General features: G+C 34.5%; 1 protein-coding gene across 6 annotated transcripts in view; it reads right to left on the reverse strand.

Annotated features, from left to right (window-relative positions):
• The window catches only part of SCAPER (S-phase cyclin A associated protein in the ER), a 491,674-nt gene that overhangs the window by 371,351 nt on the left and 95,285 nt on the right, over positions 1 to 25,038 (reverse strand). For 4 of the 6 annotated variants that reach the window (XM_063090893.1, XM_063090889.1, XM_063090890.1 and 1 more), the window contains 3 exons: positions 22,326 to 22,486; positions 6,167 to 6,429; positions 2,926 to 3,156 (listed from right to left, as the gene is read on the reverse strand). In XM_063090893.1, the coding sequence (XP_062946963.1) occupies positions 2,926 to 3,156; positions 6,167 to 6,429; positions 22,326 to 22,486 (655 nt within the window). The remainder of the gene's footprint in view (positions 1 to 2,925; positions 3,157 to 6,166; positions 6,430 to 22,325; positions 22,487 to 25,038) is intronic. The other 2 variants (XM_063090891.1, XM_063090894.1) reach the window with 2 other exon arrangements.

Consider the following 25,038-nt stretch of genomic DNA (forward strand, 5'->3'; position numbering starts at 1 on the left):
TTTCAATTGACAGAACAAGTAGATAGAAAATGAGTAAAGATAAAGGAGACCTGAACAATAGTATAAAATTTTTTTTGATGTAGGTATTTTTCCAAGAGAAATGAAAACACATGTTCATGGCACTTTTATTCATAACAAAAAAAACTAGAAGTAACTCCTATGTCTGTAAGCAAGTGAATGAATAAATACATTGTATATGCACAAAACAAAATACTACCAAAGACAGTGAAAAGAATGAACAATCAATACACACAACTACATGGATAAATCTCAAAATAATTATGTTGAGTGAAAGAAGCCAAGCAAAGATTATATAATTCCATTTATATAAAATTCTGAAAATGTAAACTAAAACATAGCAAAAGAAAGAAGAATAGTGTTTACCTGGAAAGGGGCTACAGAGAAGGCAAGAAGGGAGGGATCATAAAGGGGAAAGTGGAAACTTTTGGGGGCAATCAATATGTTCATTATCTTGATTGTAATAATGATTTCATAGGTGTAAACACATGTCACAATTTATCAACTTTTACACTTTAAATATGCTTAATGGAAATAAATTATATCTCAATAAATGTACTAAAAATACAAATGCTTGAGTCCCAGCTTATATATGTGCTCTAGAGTAGAGTCTGGGTATTAATTTTTTTAAAGCTTCACTTCCCTCTTCTCTATCACACCCCGCAAAACACACAAAGGTTGTCCCTTGGGGAATAGAATAGGGTGGGGAAGTTTCAAAAAGAGACTATTTCTGTGCATCATAAGCTCTTCTCTATAAACCCTAAAAACATTATAGAAAATGACTGCTGTTAATGTGCCACACAAAAATTATAACTTCCAACAATAACTAAAATCCAAGTATTAAATATATTTAAGTTTGCAGAAAGTAAGCTCTCACATAAACCTTCTCTATGTCCTCCCTATAATTTTATCTTCCCTAGAACGTAAAATATCTATTTAGTTACTATCTGAAGACCTGAAAAGATTCTAACCTAGTACAGGTAAAGCATCCCTAATAGGAAAATCCAAAATCTGAAATGCTATAAACTCCAATGATGATGCTTAAGGGAACATTTCAGATTTCGAGTTTTCAGATTAGGGCTGCCCAACCATTTAAGTTCCTGCAAATATTCCAAAATCTGAAACACTTCTGGTCTCAAGCATTTTGGAAAAGGAATACTCAACCTGCAGTACAGCTTATGGATAAAATATGATTCAATCATCCATATACAACTTTATTTTCACACAGTGAACTTCAAATAAATATACGCATGTCGTTATTTTGAAAATTTCCAAATTTTCACTAAAACTTGAAAATGTTAGCAAATCTAAAAAATTAGATCAATGGAAGCTAGGTAATATAATGGCATATTTTTATAATGATGGCAAAAGTTGACCTTAAATAGAAAGGTTTTCACAGTCATTTTTTGCTAATGTTTCTACAAGTGAACAGCAATTTTTTTTTTTTACTTTAACCAGCTATATAACAATATCGTACTGAGAAAGAAAAGAAAAAATAGCTTATTCATAACTGCAGGAATTCTATATAACCCCCTACTTGGAAACTAAACAATAAGGTGCTTATCTAGAGTATCTCTATCAAAACAAATGAAAAAAAAAATTTTTTTTTAAATCCTGGTTTAGTTAAAACTCTTTTAAGAATAGACTTAATATTAATATTTAAAACTTAACTTATTTTCTTTCAAGTATGCAAATTTGACCCTCAAAATAACAAAGGGTTTTTATGATTTTACAACAAGCTTATATTTGCGATCAAAATAAAAGAGGATGAGGGAAGAATTTTTAAGTAATTATTTCCTGCTTATTCAAGTATGGGATCATTTTCCTCTTCAGAAATTTGATTCTCACAGAACCAAATTGTAAAATAAATAACTTGTGATAATATATAGTATGAAAACAAAAAATATATATGACCAATTTCTACCCCATACATTAAATGCATTTCTTATTTGACCATAATTATGTTCAACCTTTAAAAAGTCCATCACTAAAAGACACAAGATAAAAAACAAATTGCTTTACCTTATTAAAGGAATCTAAACATTTGTTTTTCTTATTACTATATCCCTGATATTCTTTTTATTCCCTTAAACTATCCATGTCAAGTTTCACCTATATCTACTGCTACTATCTCTGTAAGAAGTATAATTTTGCCCAATACTATCTACTGATAGCATCTTTCAGCATGATAAGGCATTAAGTTTTGGAAGAAATTACTATAGTATATAGTATATAGTATAGTAATAATAGCCCTTTAAAAAATAAAATTTGAATAACTTTTCTCAACTTTTTATATACTTATTTCTTTGGAAAGTTACTTCTTTAAACAAAGCTAGCATGACCTATTCTAGATTATCCCTAGGTTAAGTATCTTAATACTGTAGCAATAGAAAGAGATGGACAGAAATACATAGTCATCCAAAACATTAACCTATAAATAATTGAAAATCAATGCATTTTTAGAGATTCTGGAATAGGATGGTAAATAAATTTTATCTTAAAGACCAACTCCAATCAAATGATAGCAGCTGTTTAAATTACTCTGTTGAGGGAGTTTTTTAAAGCCCAGAAGGCACCATTTCCCATCTATCACAATGCTAAATGCTGCATGGAAGACTTTACTGTTACTGGTTTAGTTTCTTAATCCTAGACCAAAGAGTATTTGATCAAATCACATACAAACTGCAGGATTTTGAACAAATTATTTAACTCTCACAGTCTCACTTTATTCCTCTACAAAACAAAAAGAATATTAATTATCAGAAGATTACTACAAAAATAAAATATTAAAATAAAATAACATGTATAATGTTTTGTGAAGTATAAAGTAATAAATAATACAAGTTATTATTATTGGGGTTCATGCCTCATATATATTTACTCAGAGTTCTGATAAGTTGTTCTTACCAAGTTAGCAGCACTCACATTTGAAATATCTGAAGGATCCATTTCACTCTCTATCCTTGCTTTCTCTGCCAGAAATTTGTCATCACTTGTTTGCAAAGGAGGTGTGTCAGCTTGCTGAGTTGTTGAAACACACTCTGTATCAATGTGAACAGCGGGTATTTCAGAAGTTCGCACAGAATTTTCTTGACTACTACCAGAATTCTTGACATCATCCAGTGTACTCACTGTGAACTAATAAAATATATTTATAGAATACATCAGAGATAATAAAAAATACTTATCAACTATTCCACTCTAAAAGAGCTAACTCTGCTTATCCTGTCAACAGTGAAGCAGTACTTGACTAACTGACAGACAACTCACTCATCTTTTTTGTATATTTCAAGTGTAACCAAAGGAAAAAACTACTAAGCAGCACAAATTTTACTTGCATGCCTACTAGGTATCAGGCACTGTCTGAAGCACTCTAAGAAATTAAGTAATATATACTGCAATTATATTTTCTTTTAGTAGGCCAACTTGTAAAAAGTATGTCATATCTCTCACAAAAGAAATCTGTTCACGAGTATAATACTTTGTCTTATACAACTAAAGGTATTTATGTGGTCTTTTGTGAAGACTGTCTAATAACAAATGAGGATACTCAGCATTTTCTAAAAACATCCTGAAAACATTTTTTACCAAAATATATTTTGAGGGCATTTTACTCAAAAATATAAGACTTGCTCTCTTCAAATAATACTAACATGACCTCAAAGTATCTTTAATAAAGACCTATATGGCACATGATGCCAATTCTCAGATCTAAAAGAGAAAAGGTTGACCTAAGTGTGCAGATATAAAGCAAGCAGTGTCTCATTATGTGATTCATATACTTTAGATACCCTCCCCATTCCAGGAGGAATATTTGACACTAAACCAACAGAAATGTGAAAACAATCTAAAAAACAGTATCTTTGGCTTAGGCCAAACACATACTCATTCTTTAAAAACTTTCTAGTTTAGTAAACAGAACCAAGCCTTTATCTTCACCTTTTAACAGAGTAGAGAAAGAATGGTGCTGTGTTTTCCAGTTACAATCCAAGTTGGAGAGCTAAAATCTAAAATTTTGAATTTAAAACTCACCCACATCACTTCTTAAATAAACATGAGATAAACATTGCAGTGGCCATAAAACCTCCAGTTTGATTAATTATTTACACAAATATTAAACTTGGCCAAGTCTTATAAACTACTTTAAAAATTCTACTATTGGTCAGAATTTAAAGTGTCCCAAAGTGGTGATTTTAGCATAAGCATTATTTAAATTGTATCACTTTGTTTATATTGCTATCAACATTATTTATATGTCAGTCACCATGGTTTATAATCTTCTTGGCAATATTTATATTAGCATTACTGATGTTTACAATATAGTCAACCCTGTTTATTAAAAACTCAATATCATTTATATAACAAAATCAAAGCTAAATTATAAAGTAATGTTGAGAAAAGATATAAATATGCTACTTCTATTTTTAGAGTAACAGTGGAGAAAACAAATATTATTACCAATTTGGCTTCAATCAGCAGTGAATTTTTATACTGAAACATTTTAGCAATAGTTTAATTATTCAAAAGTTCTATGTAGGGATTATTCCTGAAATCCCAATATCATAAATTTATATACTACACAAAACAAGAATAATTTTTATATTGTTATATTTTTTAGCAAAAACACACATTATCAAAAATGCTACATATTTAAGTGATATGAAAAGTAATTTCTTCACTAAGTATCTTAAATTTAGCTTTCCTATATTAAAGAGTTTCTTAGTTACATCCAACAAATGTATACTGATTACTTCCTATGTGTCTAGGACTCTGTTCCATATTGTGGGAAATTAAAGCGCAACATAAGATACTCCCCCCAAGGAGCTTGCAATCTCACTTGGGCATACAACATACACACATTAAAGAGTTATAAAACATCAAAAACAATGTAAGATTAAGAGCCATTATCATCATTAAGAAAGAAGACAAGGAAGTTGAAGAACATTTCCAGTGGGGAAATAAAGGAGAGAGTTTTAAAAAACAGATATTATTCTAGACTGAAAATATTACAACTATTTTGTAATTGATTTACTTAGCCCCCTGTACTATATCAAAGAATATCTCCCATATTTCATCAACCATTTTACATAAAACTATACCAACTAAACATGAACGTTTATATAAACAAATATGTAAAAGAATATATTGGTTCATGAAATAAGTAAAATAAACTTCAACTAGACTAACAGAAGAAATATTGGGAATATTAACTCTAAAACATTATTTTAGATATTAGCAAATTATTCTACACTTGATTTGCAGGAAGTAAAAGTAGAAAAAGTTCAAAATTTCATCTCCATTTTCAGTAACATCCAAATAAAGCAAGAGAACACAACCTTAATGAAGCAATCAAAGTTAAAAACAAACCTGGACAACTTGATATTATCTTCCTCTAGATATGACACTAAGGACAATTACTTTAGCCTGTCAAAAATGCATCAGCTATATTGAATTATGAACAATGAACACACACACAAACAATGAACACACACACACACACACACACACAAAAGCACTGCAATGTATTCTTCAAAATTATTATTATTATTATTATTTGACCGGTAAGGAGATCGCAACCCTCAGCACGGTGCGGTCTGCACCACGCTCAGCCAGTGAGCGCACCCGCCATCCCTATATAGGATCTGAACCGGCAGCCTCGGAGCTACCAGCGCCGCACTCTCCCGAGTGAGCCACGGGTCCTAGAGCAGGGAAAATCTATAAAGAAATTATTGACATAACTACAAAATTTTAAATATAGACTATAAATTAGATAATATTTTCCGTGCTAAATTCCATGAATTTTATCATTATAATGTGGTTAGATAAAAGAGTTTCTTTGTTTTTTGGAGATACATGCTGTAATAGTAGTTAAAGGTGAATGGTTACAATGTTTGCACATCACTCTCAAATGATTAGCATATGTGTGTGTGACATATGAGACAAAAGAAAAAATACATGGCAAATATTAATCTGTAAATCTAAGCAAACAGGATGGGGATGTGTGTTTCACTGTTATATTCTTGCAAATTTTCTGTAGATCTAAAACGTGTCACAGTAAAAAATTTAAAATGAAGCAGAAAAATAACACATTCCAGAACACACACACCCCTTTCAAAAAGGCAATAATAGGATTTTCAGAATGTATTACCTGGGTTCTTTCAGCAAGTGGATGGTCGCAAGAGTGTAATGAGTCTTTAGGATGAGATTCTATAGTATTAGAAATTCCATCTCCAACAAATTCACCTTTCTGCATGTTTTCATCAGGTAAAAGACATACATTTTCTTTATTGCTGTCATCCTTTGACCTTAAGGCTTCTGTTGCTAAGGAAACTTTCGGCATCACTGCTGTTGATCGAGAACGAACAGGCCTTCCTCTATGAACAGTCTCCCATCCTTCAGCATCTTTTTGCTCTATGCAATTAAAGGAAGAAAATAAATCAAGATTTCTTTAGATGATAAAAAATTTGAAAACTTATAAAATAAAAACATTTTCTAATTTAATTCCCATTAAATATACCAACATGACATTAACTATTGTACAATATATATTTTTAAATGTTTTAAAAAATATATGTGTGTGTGTATAACTATCCCTATTTCACAAATGGAAAAACTGAGATTCAGATTAAGAATGGCCTAAGGTCATACAGTTGGTAAGTAATAAACAGTTAAATAGTGCATACTATGTGTGAGCTAAGTACTTTATAAATAATAAATCTTTTCATCTTCACGATAACCTTATAAGATCAGTACTATCACCCCCATTTTATTATTGAGGAAACTGAGACAAAGAGAAATAATTTGCCCAAAGTCACACACCTAGTAACGGTAAAGTCCAGATGCAAGTCTAGGCACATTGGTTATGGTGTCCATGGCTATGTAAAAACTACCTCTCCATGTTTCAGAATCCAAACATAAGCCTAGCTCCAAAGTTCAAGTTCTTTCTTCTATCCCAGCATTAGTATCATACCTTAACTTAAATAAGCTATTTCCATTATCATTAAATTATAGAATACTAAGTTGAAGGAAACCTAGAGGATCTAGTTCAAGATTTCACCACACATACATGGAAACTGAGGGCTGATGACCAAGTCACAGAGCAAAATAGCCTAAAATAAATAAGAATTTTCCTCTAAAATCTTTCAAAATGTCACAACATAGATGTATATGTATAGAGATGTATATAGCAATAATTTTAAAGTTTTATTGGCTAACTGTAGTCTGTCAAAACTAATTCAAAGATCTACAATTCTGGCCAAGATAAAGTAACCCCACTTTCATCTCCAGGTCCTACTCCTTACATTTAAAAACTCTGGACAAAACACATCAAACAAGCATAGAAAGATTCTCACAAATAGAAAGAAAGTGAAATGCTTTGGGGCTTTGAGACTGGAAAAGTAGCCCTGGGTTTCCTTATTGCCTCCTACAAGAGGACTCAAAAATTCATGGAAAGATTTGTATTATCTTTTAATTCAATATTCCCACTAACTTTCTGAATTACCCTCATACATATACTCCAGACAGGAGGCTGCAAAAGCCTCCACCTCAGAAACATCAATAGGCATAGACAAAATAGGCAACAAGAAAAGCCTGTTTTGACAAGCAAAAGGACAGAAAAAGGGTAGTCTACCAAAAAGAAAATCTTTTTAGCAATATCTACTCTACTCCGACCAATCACCAGTGGAAGGAACTCCTGCTCCCCACAGTTGTCATAGGGGTAAACTGGGAGCTTAATTTCCATCTCCCACCCAGCAGAAACAGATGGTTCTCCAATTCCCCTACCACAGTACTGTCAGAAGGGCCCAATGGTGAGAGAGCCTACACTCACATTTGGCAGCAACACTGCAGTATGAAGTAGAACTGGTCTGCTTTCCCCCTCACCTAATGTAAGCAGGATCCTAAAGAAAGCTAAGCTTCTGCCACAATCAGCATCAATTAGGCAGAAAAAGTTTTGAGAGGCAGGTTTGCCTGGCACTTGGAACTCCCCTTCCCTTATCCTGATGTCAGGGAGCTAAGATTCCACCCCAGTACAGCAATAACTCACTTTTCCTTCCACTTTGCCCCTCCTTAGAGTCAGTGGGGCAAAGTAGGAAGCTGAGCTTATAACACCAGTAGGAGCCAAGGAGGTAGTACAAGTTGGTGTCACTTTTGCTGGAAAGGTATCACAGAGACACGAACAGTATCATGGATCTGTGAGACAATAACAAAAGAGCTAACATCTGTATCATCAGAGTCCCAAAAGGAAAGATAGGACTGAAAAGAATTTGATTCAATAATAGCTGAAAACTTCCCAAATACAGTGAAAGAGACAAAATTACAGATTCAAGAAATTAAGTGCATCCCAAATAGAATAAACAAAAAGAATCCCCCTTTTTTTAAAGTCCATGCTAAGGCACATCATAATTAAACCTCTCAAAACTAAAGATAAAGAAAAATCTTGAAAGCAGTCAGAGAGAAAAGACATATTACCTATATTGGAACATCAATTCTTGTTTTTTGTTTTTTTTTTTGTCTTTTTGTGACCGGCCATACCGCACTCAGCCAGTGAGTGCACCGGTCGTCCTTATATAGGCTCCGAACCCGCGGCGGGAGCACTGCTGCGCTCCCAGCACTGCACTCTCCCAAGTGCGCCACGGGGTCGGCCCCAAACATCAATTCTAATGCAAGCAGATTTCTCATCTGAAATAATGGAGGTCAGGAGGAAGTGGCACAATTACGAAGGACTGAAAGAACTGTCAATCTTGCATTTTATATCCAGAGAAAATTCCTTCAGAAATGAAGGGGAAATAAAAGCATTCTCAGATGAAGGCAAAACTAAGAGAATATATCACTAAGAAAACTATTCTTAAAGAATGGCTAAAGGAAATTCCCAAAAGAGAAATGAAATAATAAAAGAAGGTCTGAAACTTCAAAAAGGAAAGAATGCTGGAATGAGTAAAAATAGAAATAAATATAGTTAACTATCCTCAGGAGTTTCTTGAATCATCTTTGATGGTGAAGCAAAAAGTGCATCATAATCTGATGTAGTGCTCAATCTACATACAGAAAATACTTGAGATAATTATATTTAAAAAGTGGAGAGTGTAGAGGAAAACAATTAGAAGAAAGTTGCCTACATTTCACTCACAGAGTACATGTCAATACCAGTAGGCTGTGATAACTTATGTATGTATAATGTAATACCTAGAGCAACCAGTAAGAAAATTATACAAATCAACATACTCTAAAACACTATAAATAAATCAAAAGAGAATCACAAAAAATGTTCAAGTAACCTATAGGAAGGCAAAAAAAAAAAAAAAAAAAAAAAAAAAAAAAAAAAGCAGTAGAAAGAGAAATAGAGGAAACATAAAACAAATAATTAAGTGGAGATGCATCAACAATTCCTTTAAGTGTAAATTAGCGTAAATTGTCTAAATATACAAATTACATGATAGAGACTGGCACAGTATATTAGAAAATATAATTGAACTATATGTTACATACAAGAAACTCACTTAAATACAAGGACAGAGGTAAGTTGAAAGCAAAAGAACAGAAAGAGATATACTACGTAAACATTAATAAAGCAGGAGTGGTTATAGTAAACATAAGAAAAGTAGACTTCAAAGCACAGAAAATTACTGCAAGCAAAAAAATATACTCATCAATAATGATAAAAATATCATCCCACAATGAATACAAAACAGTCCTAAATATATACATGACGAACAACAGAGACTCAAGATACATGCAGGAAAAAAACTGATATGGGTGAAAGAAAAATAAGAGGAACCCACAATTATAGATGAGAGTTTCTAACCCCCTCTTCTCAGACACTGATCGAACCACTACACAAAAAATAAGCAAGTATATAAAAGAATTGAACAACACAATCAAAGAACAGGAGGTAATCACACACATATAGAACAATCTTTCCAGCAACAGTAAAAAAAATTTTGTCAAATGTCCACAGAACATTCACCATAATAAGCCATATTCTGGGTCATAAATAAACTTCTGCAAATATAAAATAACTGAAATCATACAAAGTATGTTCTCTGACCAGAAGGAATCAAAAGAGAAATCAATAAAATAAAGATAACAGAAAAATTTCCAAACACAAAAATTAAACAACATACTGGATCAAAGAGGACGTCTCAAAAAATTTTAACACATAGAAATGAATGAAAATGAAAATTAAAAATATCAAAATATATGGAATGCAGTTAAAGCACTACTGCGAGGGAAACCTATACTGCTAAATGTTCACATCAGAAAAGGTCTCAAAGCAATAATCTAAGTTCCCATCTCAAGAAACCAGAAAAAGAAGAGCAAAATAAACTCAAAGCAGGCAAAAGGAAGGAAATAATTAAGACAAGAGCAAAACTCAATGAAATTGAAAATAAAACAATAAAGAAAATCAATGAAATAAAAACCTCGTTCTTTGAAAAACTCAGAACTGATAAACCTCTAGAAAGACTAACAAAGATAAAAAGAGAGAAGAGACAAATCACACCAGAAATGAAACAGGAACATCATCACTACATATCACGCAGCATAAAAAGTATGAGAAAGGACTTCTGGTCAAGACAGTGGAATAGACGGTCCCCAGCATCACTCTCTCCCACAAATCAACTAACTTACAACTTATAAAAAAGCAACAACAGCCAAGCTGGGGCTGCTATAGCTCAGGGGAAGAGGAGGAGAGACCTACAGAGTGCAAGAAGGTGGGAGAAGCCATGAGGAGAGAAAGAAAAAACCACTCTGACCATTTTGAATCCCAGCCACTTCCAGGCTGGAGCTGCTGAGTGCACGGAGCAAGAGCTGGCAAAAGCCACAGCTGTGCCTTTCAGATGAAGTTGCTTGAATGTAGCAGGGGAGAAGAGGACTTTGGTAGCCCCCAGGCCAGCAAGACCACTAATATGGTTCCCGTGGTCCCACACAGGACCGAGGAGCCACAACAACTGAAAAAAAGGAGCCACTCAGAGGCCAGTGAGGCATCGCAAGGGACCAGACCATGGCCTGTCCCATAGTAAGTGTTTGGAGCACAGGCAATGGGGGAGATGGGCCCACCGGGGGAACACTGAGGCACAGTAAGGACAGCTGACCTGCCCCCCAATCAGCATAGGACCACTCAGAGAAGACTGGTCAGGAATATAGAATTGCATGGGGTACAGTTTCATGAAAAGACTCAGGCCCAGACCAGTGTTTCTACACAACCCAGGTGCACCAGATTTCACTAGACCCAGAAGTACCTATAAAATCAACCATTAAAACCTGAGCTGCACAAAAAGCCTTCCCTAGGGAATCAGCAGCAAAGCAGCAACTTAGCTCAACCACAGAACTCAAGTGCTCGTTCCCACAGAAAGTTCCCCCATTTTAGAAGTAAGCAAAGGACAACAAATTAGTTCCAGTGCAGAGTTTAAGTGGTGGGAACAGCAAATAATCCAACACAGAACTGAAAGAAAAAAAAACAGCACTCTCAACGAGAGATAGAGTTTGACATTAACTAGTAAAGGTCTCATTTCACCAAAGAAAACCTATAACACCTAGAAGGACCAGAAGTCCTGAGCTACCAAACCAGAAATGGGGGAGGGCCAGGGGCCTCAGCCATGCCCTGCAACACCCGCATTCAGTCCCAAGGGTGGGGGCCAAGGGCCTTGGCCACAACCCCCGACAAGCACAACCACCCTGGCAACAACCACTGAGATGCAGGAAGTGCCCCAGGCTCTTCTGAGCTGGGGTGGTGGGGGGCCTCAGGCTCAGTCATGCTCCAATACAAGCAACCAGCCCAGCAACAACCACTGAGCGAGAAGCACCCTGGGTTCGCCCAAGCCCGGGTGGTGGGGGTCTGAGGACCTCGGTCACACAACCCCAACACAAGCAACCAGTCCAGTGATGACCACCAGACCACCTCAGGAAGCACCCTAGGCTCTTCCAAGCTGCAGTGGTGGGGGGCCTCAAGCCTCAGTCATGCCCCTCCAACATGAGCAACCAGCCCAGTGATGACCAGGGATCTGCCACAGGAAGCGCCCCAGGCTCTCTCAAGCCGGAGCAATGGGGGGCTGAGGGTCTTGGCCACACCCCCCTGACACATGCATCCAGCCCAGTGATGACCACCAAGCTGCAGCAAGAAGGGCCTGGGGTTCCCAAGCTGGGGTGGTGGGAGGCGAGGGCTTTTGCCACACACCCCTGACATCTGTACCCAGCCTGGCAATGACCGAGTCACTGATGGAAGCCCCCCAGTCTCCCCTGTGGGAATGTGGGGGGTACCACAGGCCTCAATCCCACCCCACCTCCTTCCTCCTCCTTCCATCACATTTCCTTCCCCTTCCCCTTCCCCTTCTCCCTCTCCCTCCCAACTGTTCTGCAACATCATAGAATTTTTAAAATACATATATTAATAAAATAAAATTGAAAAAAAAACCAAAAAAAAAAAACTAGGCCCAGAAAAAAAAGAAAAAAGTATGAGAAAGGAATACTACAAACAACTTTATGCTCATAAATTCAACAACATGAAATCAATGGACCAATTCTGTAAAAATCAGAAGCTACCAAAACTTAACCAGGATGAAACAGACAGTCTGAATAGTCCTACAACTATTAAAGAAATCATATATGTCATTTAAAAGTTCCCAAAAAAGAAATCTCCAGGCCCAGACAGGTCCAGACGGTTCTCTGGCAAATTCTACTAAACACTCTTAAAGGGATTAACACCAATTTTATGTAAACTATTCCAGGGAACACATACCAAGTTAAAAAGTTTGTATTCATATTACCCTGATACAAAATCACACAAAGACAGTAAAAATAAATAAATAAATAAAAATTTTAAAAGATGAAATTACATGCCAAAATCTCTCATGAACTGAGACACAAAAAATTTCAACAAAATATTAGCACAGCAAATACAGCAATTTGGGCTGGCTGGTTAGCTCAGTTGGCTAGAGTACAGCCTTACAATACCAAGGTCAAGGGTTTGGATTACTATACTGGCCAGCTGCCAAAAAAAAAATTTAAAAGAAGTAAAATCAAATACAGCAATACATAAAAAAAATTATAAACTATGATCCAGTGGAATCTACTTCAGGAACTCAAGCCTGGTTCAACATTCAAAAATCAGTCAATGTAATCCACCACTGTCAACAGGCTAAGCAAGAAAAATCATATGATCTTATCAACTGACAGAAAAAAAGTATGCCACAAAATCCAACATCCATTCATAATAAAAACTTTCATTAAGCTAAATAGAGGGAAACTTATTCAACTTTATAAAAAGCATTTACAAAAAATCTACAGCTAACACTTAATGGTACAAGACTGAATGCTTTCCCCCTAGATCTGGAACAAGGCAAGTATTTCTCCTCTTACCATGTTTATTCAATATACTACTGAAGGCTCTGGACACTGCAAAAAAACACAGGGGGGAAGAAGACACACAGATAGGAAAGGAAGAAATAAAACTGTCCCCATTTTCAGATGACATGATTTTCTATTAGTAAATCCCAAGGAATATACATATAAACTCCAAGAATTATTATACATTAGTAACATTGCAGGATACAAGATCAACATGCAAAAAGCCCACTGCATTTCTATATATTAAGAGCAAACATGTGGAAACTGAAATTAAAAACAATTTACAATTGCACAAAAGAAAATAAAATAGTTATAAGTCTAACAAAAAGGTATAGCATGTATATCCTGAAAATTACAAAAGGCTGATGAAAGAACAGAAGACCTAAATAAACGGTGAGACATACCATGTTCATAAATAGGAAGATTCAGCAAAGATGTCAGTTCTCCCTAAATTGACCTATAGTTGCAATGTACTTTCTATCACAACCCCAGCAACATTTTTTGACATAGATAAGTTTTTCAAAAATTTATATAGAAAGACAAAGACTAAGACAATTCTGAAAAAGAAAAATAAAGTGTAAGCAATCACTCTACCCAATGTTAAGTCTCAGCACAGAATAAGAGTAATAGAACTGGTGGAGCAACAGACATATAGTCAATAAAACAGAATACAGAACTCAGAAATACACTCACAGAAATATGACTAGCTGATATTCTATAAAGTTGAGAAAACAATTCAATGGAGGAAGAAAAAATTTTCAACAGTGATGAAGCAAGTGGACATCCATAGGCAAAAAAAATGAACCTTGATCTAAAACTCATACTTTATACAAAAATTAACTCAAAATGGATAACAGGTTTAAACATAAGACATAAAACTATAAAACTTTTAGAAAATGCTAGAGAAAAATTTTCTGATCCTATGGCTAAGCAACGAGTTCTTAAATTTGACAACAAAAGCATCATCCATAAAAAGAAAATTTAAGATTTAACTAATGGCATCTCATCAAAATTGGAAATTTTTACTGTGCAAAAGACCCTGTGAAGAAAAAACAAACAACAGGCTGGTAGAAAATACCTGACAAAGGACTACTATCTAGAATATATAGAGAATTCTCAAAACTCAACAGTAATATTACAAACAATCCAAGTAAAAAATGGGCAAAAGACATGAGCAAACATTTCACTGAAGAGTATATACAAATGTCAAAAAAGCACTTAATGTTCAACATCATCAGTCATTAAGTAGACGCAAATTAAAACCACAGTGCACTTAACAGAATGACTAAAATAAAATACTGTGATAACACCACATGTTAGTAAGAGCTTCAAGGAATGCTGGGTTAAAGGAGTCATAGGAAATAGGGTATGGGATTCTTTTTGAGATAAAGAAATGTTCCAAAATTGACTGTGGTAATGGTTGTACATATCTGTGAATATACTAAAAACCAATGAATGAACTGTACAGTTTAAATGAGCAAATTATTTGGTATATGATTTATATCTCAATAAAGTTGGTATAAGAAAATAGGAAGTAAGCCAATTTCTGAAGCTTATTTCTACAAAACTGAATCTTTAAATTACCATGAAAACTAAATATTTTCTGTGTATCATACAGCCTATGTGTCATATGATCATATGATTCACTATTACTTCAAAGAAAAAAATCATGCTCCCTCCTATAACTGGCATATTGTCATTCTATTTTTGAAAATATAATATGTTCATATATTATATATTGTATTTATTTTAAAAAGACTAGACAGAACCTGTAATCTTTACTTCAAGGCCTAGACTTCGAAACATCAAAGGAGAAAGTATGTTTAAATTTGTTTTGTGTTTTCTCAAACTTTTTATTATGAAAGTTCTCAAATACACAATGTACAGAAAATAGTGTAATGAAACCCATGTACCAATCATCTAGCTTCAACAATGACCAACATTCGCTTTTTTCATCAACTTCTTTTCCATTGTGTTTCCTGAAATATTTTAAAGCAAATCCTAGACATCATATCATTTCCCCTGTAAATATTCAGTATATGTCCTAACAGAGAGAAACTTTGTAAAAATATAACAATACCATTATGATACCCAACAAAATAATAATAATGCATTAATTCATATATGTCTATATTCAATTTTCATCCATGTTTAACTGTATTAAAACTTAGTACATAATAATAATAATATACATTTCTGCTTTATACTTTAAATATAAGATAATGCAAATTAAAAAGGAAATCATAAAATGAATCTTATAAAAACCACAAATACCAAGAGAACAAAAACAAATTATAAAATTAAGGAAGTTTAACAAAAGATTTTAGTTTCCAGTTAATTTAAGTGGTTCACCCTTAGAAGCACTATGATTAATCATTTACTTTTTAAAGGAAAGAAAAACACACCTCTTTCAAAGCTTCCTTATAGAAAGAAATACTGCTTAAAACTTGGACCTAATCCATTAAACAATAAAGTGGCCAATACAAACACTACCATATAATTTTAAAAATTGAAATAATAATTGAAGCAAGTCAAAAGTGGAGTATATCAAAATAAAAAATACAACTTAGGTCTTTTAGAAACTGAGAAATTAATTATAGACAAATTACATTTTTAATGAACCTTTGGTAAAAACTATATTAAAAAATTATTCCCATAATAAAGAATGTTTAAAAACAGCAAATCATGCAATTAAACTGTCACAGAACTTCTAAATACTTAGAATCTCAGGACAGAAGTACACAAAACTAAAAACTGTATTTCATTGCATAATTTTTCCATTTGCACAGTTTTTTAAATTTTACAAATGTCATGAATAAAGTTGCACTAAATTCACGTTAATACAACCAATAACTAAAGAGCACCTGGAATAATTCCAACCTGATTATAATGTATCATCACTTTTATTTACCACTGTATTTAATTCACTAATATGTTGAGAAAATTTACATTAATATTCAAGAGATAAACAATTCATTGCAATTTCCTTGTTAGGTTTTGATATTAAGTTTCTTCTTAGGAAGAGTTTATAAGATTGATGTTATTTTTACCTTAAACATTTGGAAGAATTCACAGGTGAAGCCATCTTGACCTGGAATTTTCTTTATGAAAAAATTTTTAATTACAGACTTACATTTTTAAAAAATGCTTCAAAGCCCTTTGATTTTTTCTAATTCTTGCTATGCAAATTTTGTTGTTTTTTTTCAAAGTATTTGTCAATTTCTGCATTTCCAAATATAATGCATAACACTGCTTATAATATCCTCTTACTATCCTGTGGATCTCTAGCAATATTCTCTATATCAATCTCTGGTATTACAACTTTACTAATATTTTTCTTGGTCAGTATAACTAGAGGTCTGTTGATTTTATTAGTCTATTTGAAGAATCACCTTTTGGCTTTGTGAATTTTCTGTATTCTCATCTATATATGAGGATACTTCAAAAAGTTCATGGAAAGATCTGTATTACCTTTAACTCTATTTTCCATGAACTTTTTGAAGTATCTTCGTATTTTTTTTCTGTCTTTCTTGGGTTTAACCTGCTATTCTTTTCTAACTTCATGAGACAGACATAGAGTAAATGTTAACTTTTCTTCTTTCCTAATATGCACAATTGAAACTAGAAATTTGCCTCAAAGCACAGCTTTACCTTAATCTCACACGTTTCTAAGTGTTTATTTTCATTCAATTCACTTTTTCTAATTTTCATTGTGATGTCTTTTCTGACTTAATGAGTTCTTCAGAAGTATTTTCCAAAATTCCAAAAATTTGGTTATTATATAGCTATCTTTTTGTAATTAAGTTGTAGCTTAATCCCACTATGTCAGTGACAAACAGAATGATTTAAATCACCTGAAATTTGTTGAGACTTGTCTAATGATCCAGCATGTTTTGGTTTTGGTAAATGTTCCATGTGTGCTTGAATACGTATTTGAATTTAAGAGTCTCAGCCATGATAAAGTAGCATGTATCAAAATTGACCCTATTCCTGCCAAAAATAACTATAAAAGCTAGACGAAATATATAAATGAACTGTTTAAAGGCAAGTTTTGAGGAACTACAATTCCTGAGAAAAGGGAATAACAATAACATTAGATCCACATCACCCCAGCATTTTCCTTGAAGACATTTGGAATTCAGAGCGCAGAGAAAGTGAGTCCAGGCAGAAACCAGTATTCCCAGTGGGCTAAAACAGATACTGGAGTTCAAAGAGTCTAAAGCAACTGGGACTTCAAGAGCAAAAATCTTGGAGGGGGTAGGGAATACAACAGGGAAGTGAGCCAAAAAATCTGCATTCAATCTCCCTTTAAGAAGTCTGACAACTACTAAACTTTACATACATAGGGCAAGACTCCAAGAAACAGCAGAAAGCAGCAGCTGGGAAGCTAATGAACTTAGCAGATATTGTAACAACTGTACACTGCTGAGGAAATAAAAGTTGAAATTCAGAAATGCAGTGGACTTGAAAAACACCCCAGGTTTTCAGTTGAGACCTCAAAAGGAATAAGGACAAAACAAAAAACACATCAATCTTAATAAAATCTCAAACCAAACTTTGACAGGACTGGGGTGATCTGCCTGTTCTCTATCATCATTCCAGTTGAAAAACCAATCCATCAGGAGAAGGCTCTATAATTTTGTTGTTGTTTTTTTTTTTTTTGGGGGGGGGGGTTGACACTGGCCAGTACAGGGTCCAAACACTTGATCTTGTTGTTATAACACTGTGCTCTAACCACATGAGCTAATCAGCTAGCCTTCTATAATTTTTAATGCAGTGTTAAATATCCAATTAAAAATGATGAGGCATGCTAAAAATAAACAGAATAAAATAACTGAAAACCTCCCAAAAATGTTTTATAGGAAATCCACAGGTAATTCAGATATTTTATTTTTCAAGCATAGATGTTTTAACATAGCTCTAATAAATACTTTCAAGAAAATATGGAAAGACAGAGACTATGAGCTGATACTGAAAACTATTTTTAATGATCAAATGGAAATTCTAGAACTGATAAATAATTAAAAATATGAATTTAATAGATTTGCTTAACAGCAGATTAGACACACAAAACAGAGGATTAGTGGACCAGAATATTTTTCAGTAAAAAGTATCCAGATTGAAGCACACAAAGAGGAATGGAAAAGAATATGCATTATTTGTTAGACTTCAATTATGTCAAGTTCATTAATTAGATTGTTCAGATATACTAAATCTTTACTTATTTTTGTCTATTCGTGCTATCAGTTGTTGAGACAATTCTGTTAAAATTTCCCAGTATGAGTGTAGATTTGTCAATTTTTCCTTTCAGTTGTCAATTTTTGCTTTATATGTTTTGAAGCAGTGTTAGGTACATGTAAATTTAGAATTATTATACCTTTCTGCTAAACTGACCATTTATAAATTCTCTCTGATGAATTGACCCTTTAATAATTAATACCTCCCTTTAAAATATTTCTTGCCTACTTTTTCTATTTTGTCTGATATTAGCAACACCATCATTAATGTGAATAGAATATGCATAGAATATCTTTTCCCATCTTTTTCTTTCAACTTTTCTATGTCTTCATGGTGAAGGTGTATCTCTTGTAACCAAAATATAATTGGGCTTTGCTTTTAATGCAGTCTTACCATCTTTGTTCTTAAAATTGGATATTTACACAACTTATATTTAATGTAGGGACTGATATATCTGTATTTACTTCTACCATCTTATACTTTGTTTTTAATTTTCCCATCTTTTTTATATTTCTCTTTTCTCCTTCTTTGGCTTCTTTTGGATTAATCAAATATTTTTATTATTCTATTTTTCTGTGAGGTTATTAGTTATACATTCTTTTATTTGTAGTGGTTTCCTAGTGCATTCTTTACTTAATACAGTCAAATAAAAATTAGTACTTTTTAAACTCCCAGACAATGGTAGGACCCTAGAAAATATAAACTCCATTTATTCCTTTACTGTCTTTGTATTACGGTCATAAATTTTCATTCTACATATACTTTAACCTACAAAAGACATTATGTTTCACACAGCCAATACACATTTAATGTTACCCACAGGTTTACTTCTGTTATTCTTCATTCCTTTATGCATTTCCAGGTTTCCATCTGGGATCATTTTCCTTCCACCTGAAAAACTCTCTGTAGTAATTCTTTCTTTTTTTTTTTTTTTTAAAATATGACCGGTAAGAGGATCATAACCCTTGACTTATTGTTGTCAGCACCGCGCTCTCCCGGGTGAGTAAACTGGCCATCCCTATATAGGGATCCAAACCTGTGGCCTTGGTATTATCAGCACCACTCTCCCCCAAGTGAGCCACAGGCCAGCCCTATAGTAATTCTTTTAAGGTAGGTCTACTGATTACAACTTTATTAAAGTTCATATGTCTGACATTATCTTTTATTTCACCTTCATTTTTTAAGTATACTTTTGCTGGGATACAGAATTCTATCTTGTCAGTTAATTTTCTTTCAGCACCCTAAAGATGTCATTCCATAGTCATCTGGCTTCTATAGTTTCATTTGTGAAGTGAGCTATCAGCTTATTTTTGCTCCTTTGAAAATGATGTCTTTTTTTTCTCTTGACTACACGTAAAGATTTTCTTTTTAAGCATTTTTATTATGTTGTATCTAGATGATACTTGTTTTGCATTTTTTATGCTTGGAGTTGGTAATGCTTCTTGAATCTGAGATTTGATGTCTTTTAACAGTTTGGAATAATTCTCAGTAATAAACTTTTTTTTTTTTTTTGGCAGCTGGCCATTACAGGAATTCAAATCCTTGACCTTGCTTTAATCAGCACCATGTTCTAATGCTGTTTTTGCACCATTCACTCCACACTTTTATGGACTTCATTTACAGGTGTGCTTATGTTCTCCATTTTCCAATCTCTTCTCTCCATTGTTCAGCCTCAATATTTTCTACTGTGCTCAGAATTAATTCAACCCCAAAATTTTAAATCTCTTAATGTATACAAATACATGTTTAAGAAATTCATTCATCTTCCTGAATTCCTCTCTTCCAGTGATCTCTTCTGTGATCATCAAAAATCTGAACTGGTTGCTCTTTAGACCTAGTACATAGCTATCATTTTGTGGTCACCATCATATACTTATTACTTTCGCTTCTTTTTTGTACTGGTTCTTCTAATAGTAATTGGGTCCATGGGGGATAAAAACAAAATTTGAGATCTTGGGTGCTTAAAAATATCTTTAATCTACTCTCATTAAATAATCAATAATTTAGTTGAACACAGAATTTGAGACTGCAAATTATTTTCCTTCAGAATTTTGAAGACTATTCAATTTTCTTGTGGCCTCTAGTGATATTTTTGCAAAAGCAGATGTCATTCTGATTTTTGGTCATTTGCATACAAACTGATTATTTTCTCTGTAATCATTTAGACCTCTCATCATCTGTAGTATTGAGAAATTTCCCAACATGCTTTACTGTCACTCTTTTTTTATCCATTGTACTTGGCATTTAATGGACTAGTTTGGTCTAGAAACATATCCTTCTGTTGTACGAAATCTCCTTTAATTATCTCTTTCATGATTTCCTCCTTTCTTTTATCTCTCATGCTCTAACTTATATCATCCAAATATTGGATATTCCCATTTTCTATACAACAAGCCCAAAACGTAGCAAATTAAAACAGTAACCATTTTATTTCCACATAATTCTTTGAGTAAGAAATCTCAGCAGTGCTCAGTGGGGTGGTTAATTTCTTCTCCACATGATATCAGCTAGGATGGTTCAACTGAGGCCAAAGTATCCATGATTGCTTTAACGCATGCCTGAAGCCTTGGTATTGGCTTTTGGCTAAGACACCTAGGTTCTCCTTATGACCTCTTTGTATTCATATGGTCTCTCTCTCATTACTTAATGATCTATCCTGGTCTTCTTTTACATGTCAGCTTGCTTCCAACAAGGAGAAAATGGAAACTGCAAGGCTTCGTAAGGCCTAGGCTAAGAAGTTATGGAACATTACTCTTGTCATATTGTATTGATCATATGAAGCCATAGGACCAACCAGAGATTCAAGGGGAGAGGAAATATACTCCACCACCTGACAGTGGGAGTAGCATGTGAGCACAGGCTTGGAAAAAATTGTTGGTACCCATTTTTGCAGACAATTTACCACAGTCTACAATCTGGTTTCAGATTGCCAAAGTCTCCAAAGTCTGACAATGATTAATCCAATTACAGTAGCAGCCTCAAAGACCGGTATCACATTATCTATATCACATTTGGATGTATTGCTTGGGTGTGGGTTTTCTTTATCTGGAAACCTGGGAGTTCAATGAGAGAAGAGGGCTGGAGGTGAAAGCAAGGATGAGGGGCCTCAATATTGTATTTATAGAGTTTTTCACTAAATCCCCTGTTTTCAATACACTGTTCCCACCTTCCAATATGCCTGATTTCCCTCAGATCACATACATTTTTTTTTTTTTTACTTTCTCTAGAGAATAAACCTCTAAAATTCTGTTGAGGGGAGGGAAGTACAGTCATGTTACCATTCAGAGTTGAGGAAGAGGGAGAAGTGGAGGATTCAGAAGACTAAATTCTTCTTAAAGTACCACCCCTACCCCTTACTTCCAGACATACCTATTCCCACCAATTTCTAAAGAAAAAACTAGCCTGCATTTTTTAAACCATGGTAAGTCAAAAGAATTCTGAAGAATCTTATAAACGGATTGACAAAAGAGATCATTCTCCTTAAAGTTTACACAGGGCAAACCTGAAGTTAAAATGATCCTCATAAGCTATCATACGGTGCTGTAAAGTAGTTACGCTCAGCTTTCAAGACTATTTTATGGTTTTAAATAAGGTAAGTTAATATCACATAAATAATGCAAAAAGATCAACATGTAATTCTATTAGGACCAATTTTAAGCAAAATAAATAAAATATCTCTATATATCCACCTCTCTACTATACAAAAAGGCTAATTCAAAGTCACTTGCCATTTTTGTGGGAAGTCTTTTGCACTGTCATCGGTGGGCAAGACTGGGCAGGTAATATGTCTGAAGAAGCAGCAGAGCCTGTATGATGAGCCTTAACCTTGTCAGCCCAACTGACACCTGTGGGAGTCAGACGGGAAGCAGCCACTGTGCCAGGTGAACCTCTATGGAAAAAAATGAATACATTTAATAAATCAAATATAAAAGTAACAATTTTAAATATATGCTAAGTAAATTTTAATTTTAATTTAATTATGTGTGTGTCCACATATATAGAGCAACACACCATCTTACCAACTTAAGGCAACTGTATTCACAAATTTATCTAGATCTAATACTTCATTAATTTTATACAATATAACAGTGTATGGGAGTAAAGAGAAGGGGATAAGAGTAATATAGAAGCCCTCATTAGTTGTTTAAGTGAAAAATTCACTTAAGGGCCAGCCCATGGCTCACTTGGGAGAGTGTGGTGCTGATAACACCAAGGCCAAGGGTTCAGATCCCTATATAGGGATGGCTGGTTGGCTCACTTGGGAGAGCCTGATGCTGACAACACCAGGTCAAGAGTTAAGATCCCCTTACAGGTCATCTAAAAAAAAAAAAAAAGAAAGAAAGAAAAATTCACTTAAATGGGAAATGTCAAAAATTACGCAGATACCTTAAACTTTAGACCTTAAACTTTCTATTTTCATGCATGTGTTTGAAAAACATAAAGTACATTAATTTGCCAATCTTGACTTACGCACTATTAAAGCAGGCTTTTTCTCTGTGTACATTTCTTACATAAATCACAAGCACGATGCCTTATTTACAATATCCAATTTTGGTTCCTTTAAAATGGAGTGAAAATTCAGTGACACCTGTTAAACAATCTAATGCACAATTCTCCTCAACTTTAATACAGTCTCCAAACTTTCATAGATGTCCTATCCACTCCTCATTTCACAGCAACCTTATTTTAATAGTCCACCATTACCGAAGTTTCCAAAAAACTTACCTTAAGTTTTCACAGAAACAATCATTCTTTTTGCACTCATATTTCACTGGCTTAATATTTAAATTATGAGTTAAAACAATGAAACAACTTGCATAAAACAAGTCTGGTAACTAACAACAAACACAGAGTAAACACATAACTAGCAGAAGCATAAGTGAATAGAGGAAAGTGAACCAAAGATAAATGAACCAAAGGTAGCCTATGAGCCACAATTGCTCAGGAACCCGAAACAGTTTTTTAAAATTGATAATAAAGATTGTTAGTTAATCCAACCACACTGTCTGAGGCCATGCTTCAGCTCTCACAGGCTGGTGTTGCATGCTGGTACCTCCACAATTCTGGGGACTCCACGATGGTCCCACTCCCATGGCTCCACTAGGCATGGCATTGAGGTTTTTCTGCTACAATTCCAACCCCACATTTTCTCTTGGCATCACTCTAGCAAAGACTATGTGGTGACTCTGTCCCTGCAACAGACCTCTTCCTGGGCCCATAGGCTTTTCCATACATCCTTTGAAACTGGGGTGTAAGCTCCCAAGCCTTCACATTCTGGCATTCTGCGTACCTGCAAACTTAACACCATGTGGATGCCACCAAGGCTTCAGCCACATCTGGGGCTAATTTAGCCACAGCTGAAGCAGCCAAAGCAGCCATGTGCTGGTGCTAAAAACAGCTTCCCAAGGTGGTCCTGAGCAGCTAGCACATGGAGGGCGCCTGTTGTCCAAGACCATTGTCTCCCTAGGCCTCTGGGCCTGTGAATGGAAGGGTTGGCCCCAGAGGCTTCTGCAATGCACTAATGGTCTTTTTCCCCTTCTCTTGATAATCCCTTTCTTTTGTACTAATCTTCTTAGCACCACTGCATTTTTTCTCCTGAAAATGCTCTCTGCCTCTCTACCGCATAGCCAGGCTGCAAGTATTCTAAACCTTTACACTCTGCTTCCCTTTTAAATTTTGGCTTTATGTCATGTCTTTGCTGCCATATCTGAGCATAGGCTGTCTCAAGTAGCCATGCAGCTTCCTTTATGCTTTGTTGCTTAGAAATTTCTTCTGCCAAATATCTTGGGTTGGCACCCTGAAGTTTCATAGTCCATAAAGTTTTTGGACATAAACAGAATGCAGCCAAGTTCCTTGACAGTTCATAGCAAGGGTGATCTTTGCCCCAGTTTCCAATAAGTCCCTTCTCATTTACATAAGAGATCTTCTCAGAATGATCTTTACTGTCAATATTTCTATCAGCATTCTGGTCACCACCATTTAACCAGTCTCTAAAACATTCCAAACTTTCTCTGGTTTTCCTGTCTTCTAAACTTTCACCAGCAGCTAGGCTTTCTCTAGCCTGCTCCTTCAAATTCTTCCAGACTCTCCTCAACACTCAGTTCCAAAGCTGCTTCCAAATTTTCAAGTATTTGTTATAAGCAACACCCTGCTTCTGTTACCAATTTTCTGTATTAGTCCATTTCTGTTGCTTATAAAAAAATACTTGGAACTGGGTGATTTATAAAAAAATTAAATTTATTGCTTACAGTTTCTGAGGCTGGGAAGTCCAAAGTCCAGGGAACACATCTGTGAGGGTCTTCTTTGGTGGTGGCTTTACAGCAATGCAGGAGTTTCACATGGCAGAAAATGGCAGAGCCGAGAGAGAAAGACTCTCATGTGCTCTCCTTTTAAAGCCCTCAGAACCATTCTCCTGACCACCATTATTAATACATTCACTAG

This window comes from Cynocephalus volans, chromosome 3, assembly GCF_027409185.1.
Source record: "Cynocephalus volans isolate mCynVol1 chromosome 3, mCynVol1.pri, whole genome shotgun sequence".
Lineage (NCBI taxonomy): Eukaryota > Metazoa > Chordata > Mammalia > Dermoptera > Cynocephalidae > Cynocephalus > Cynocephalus volans.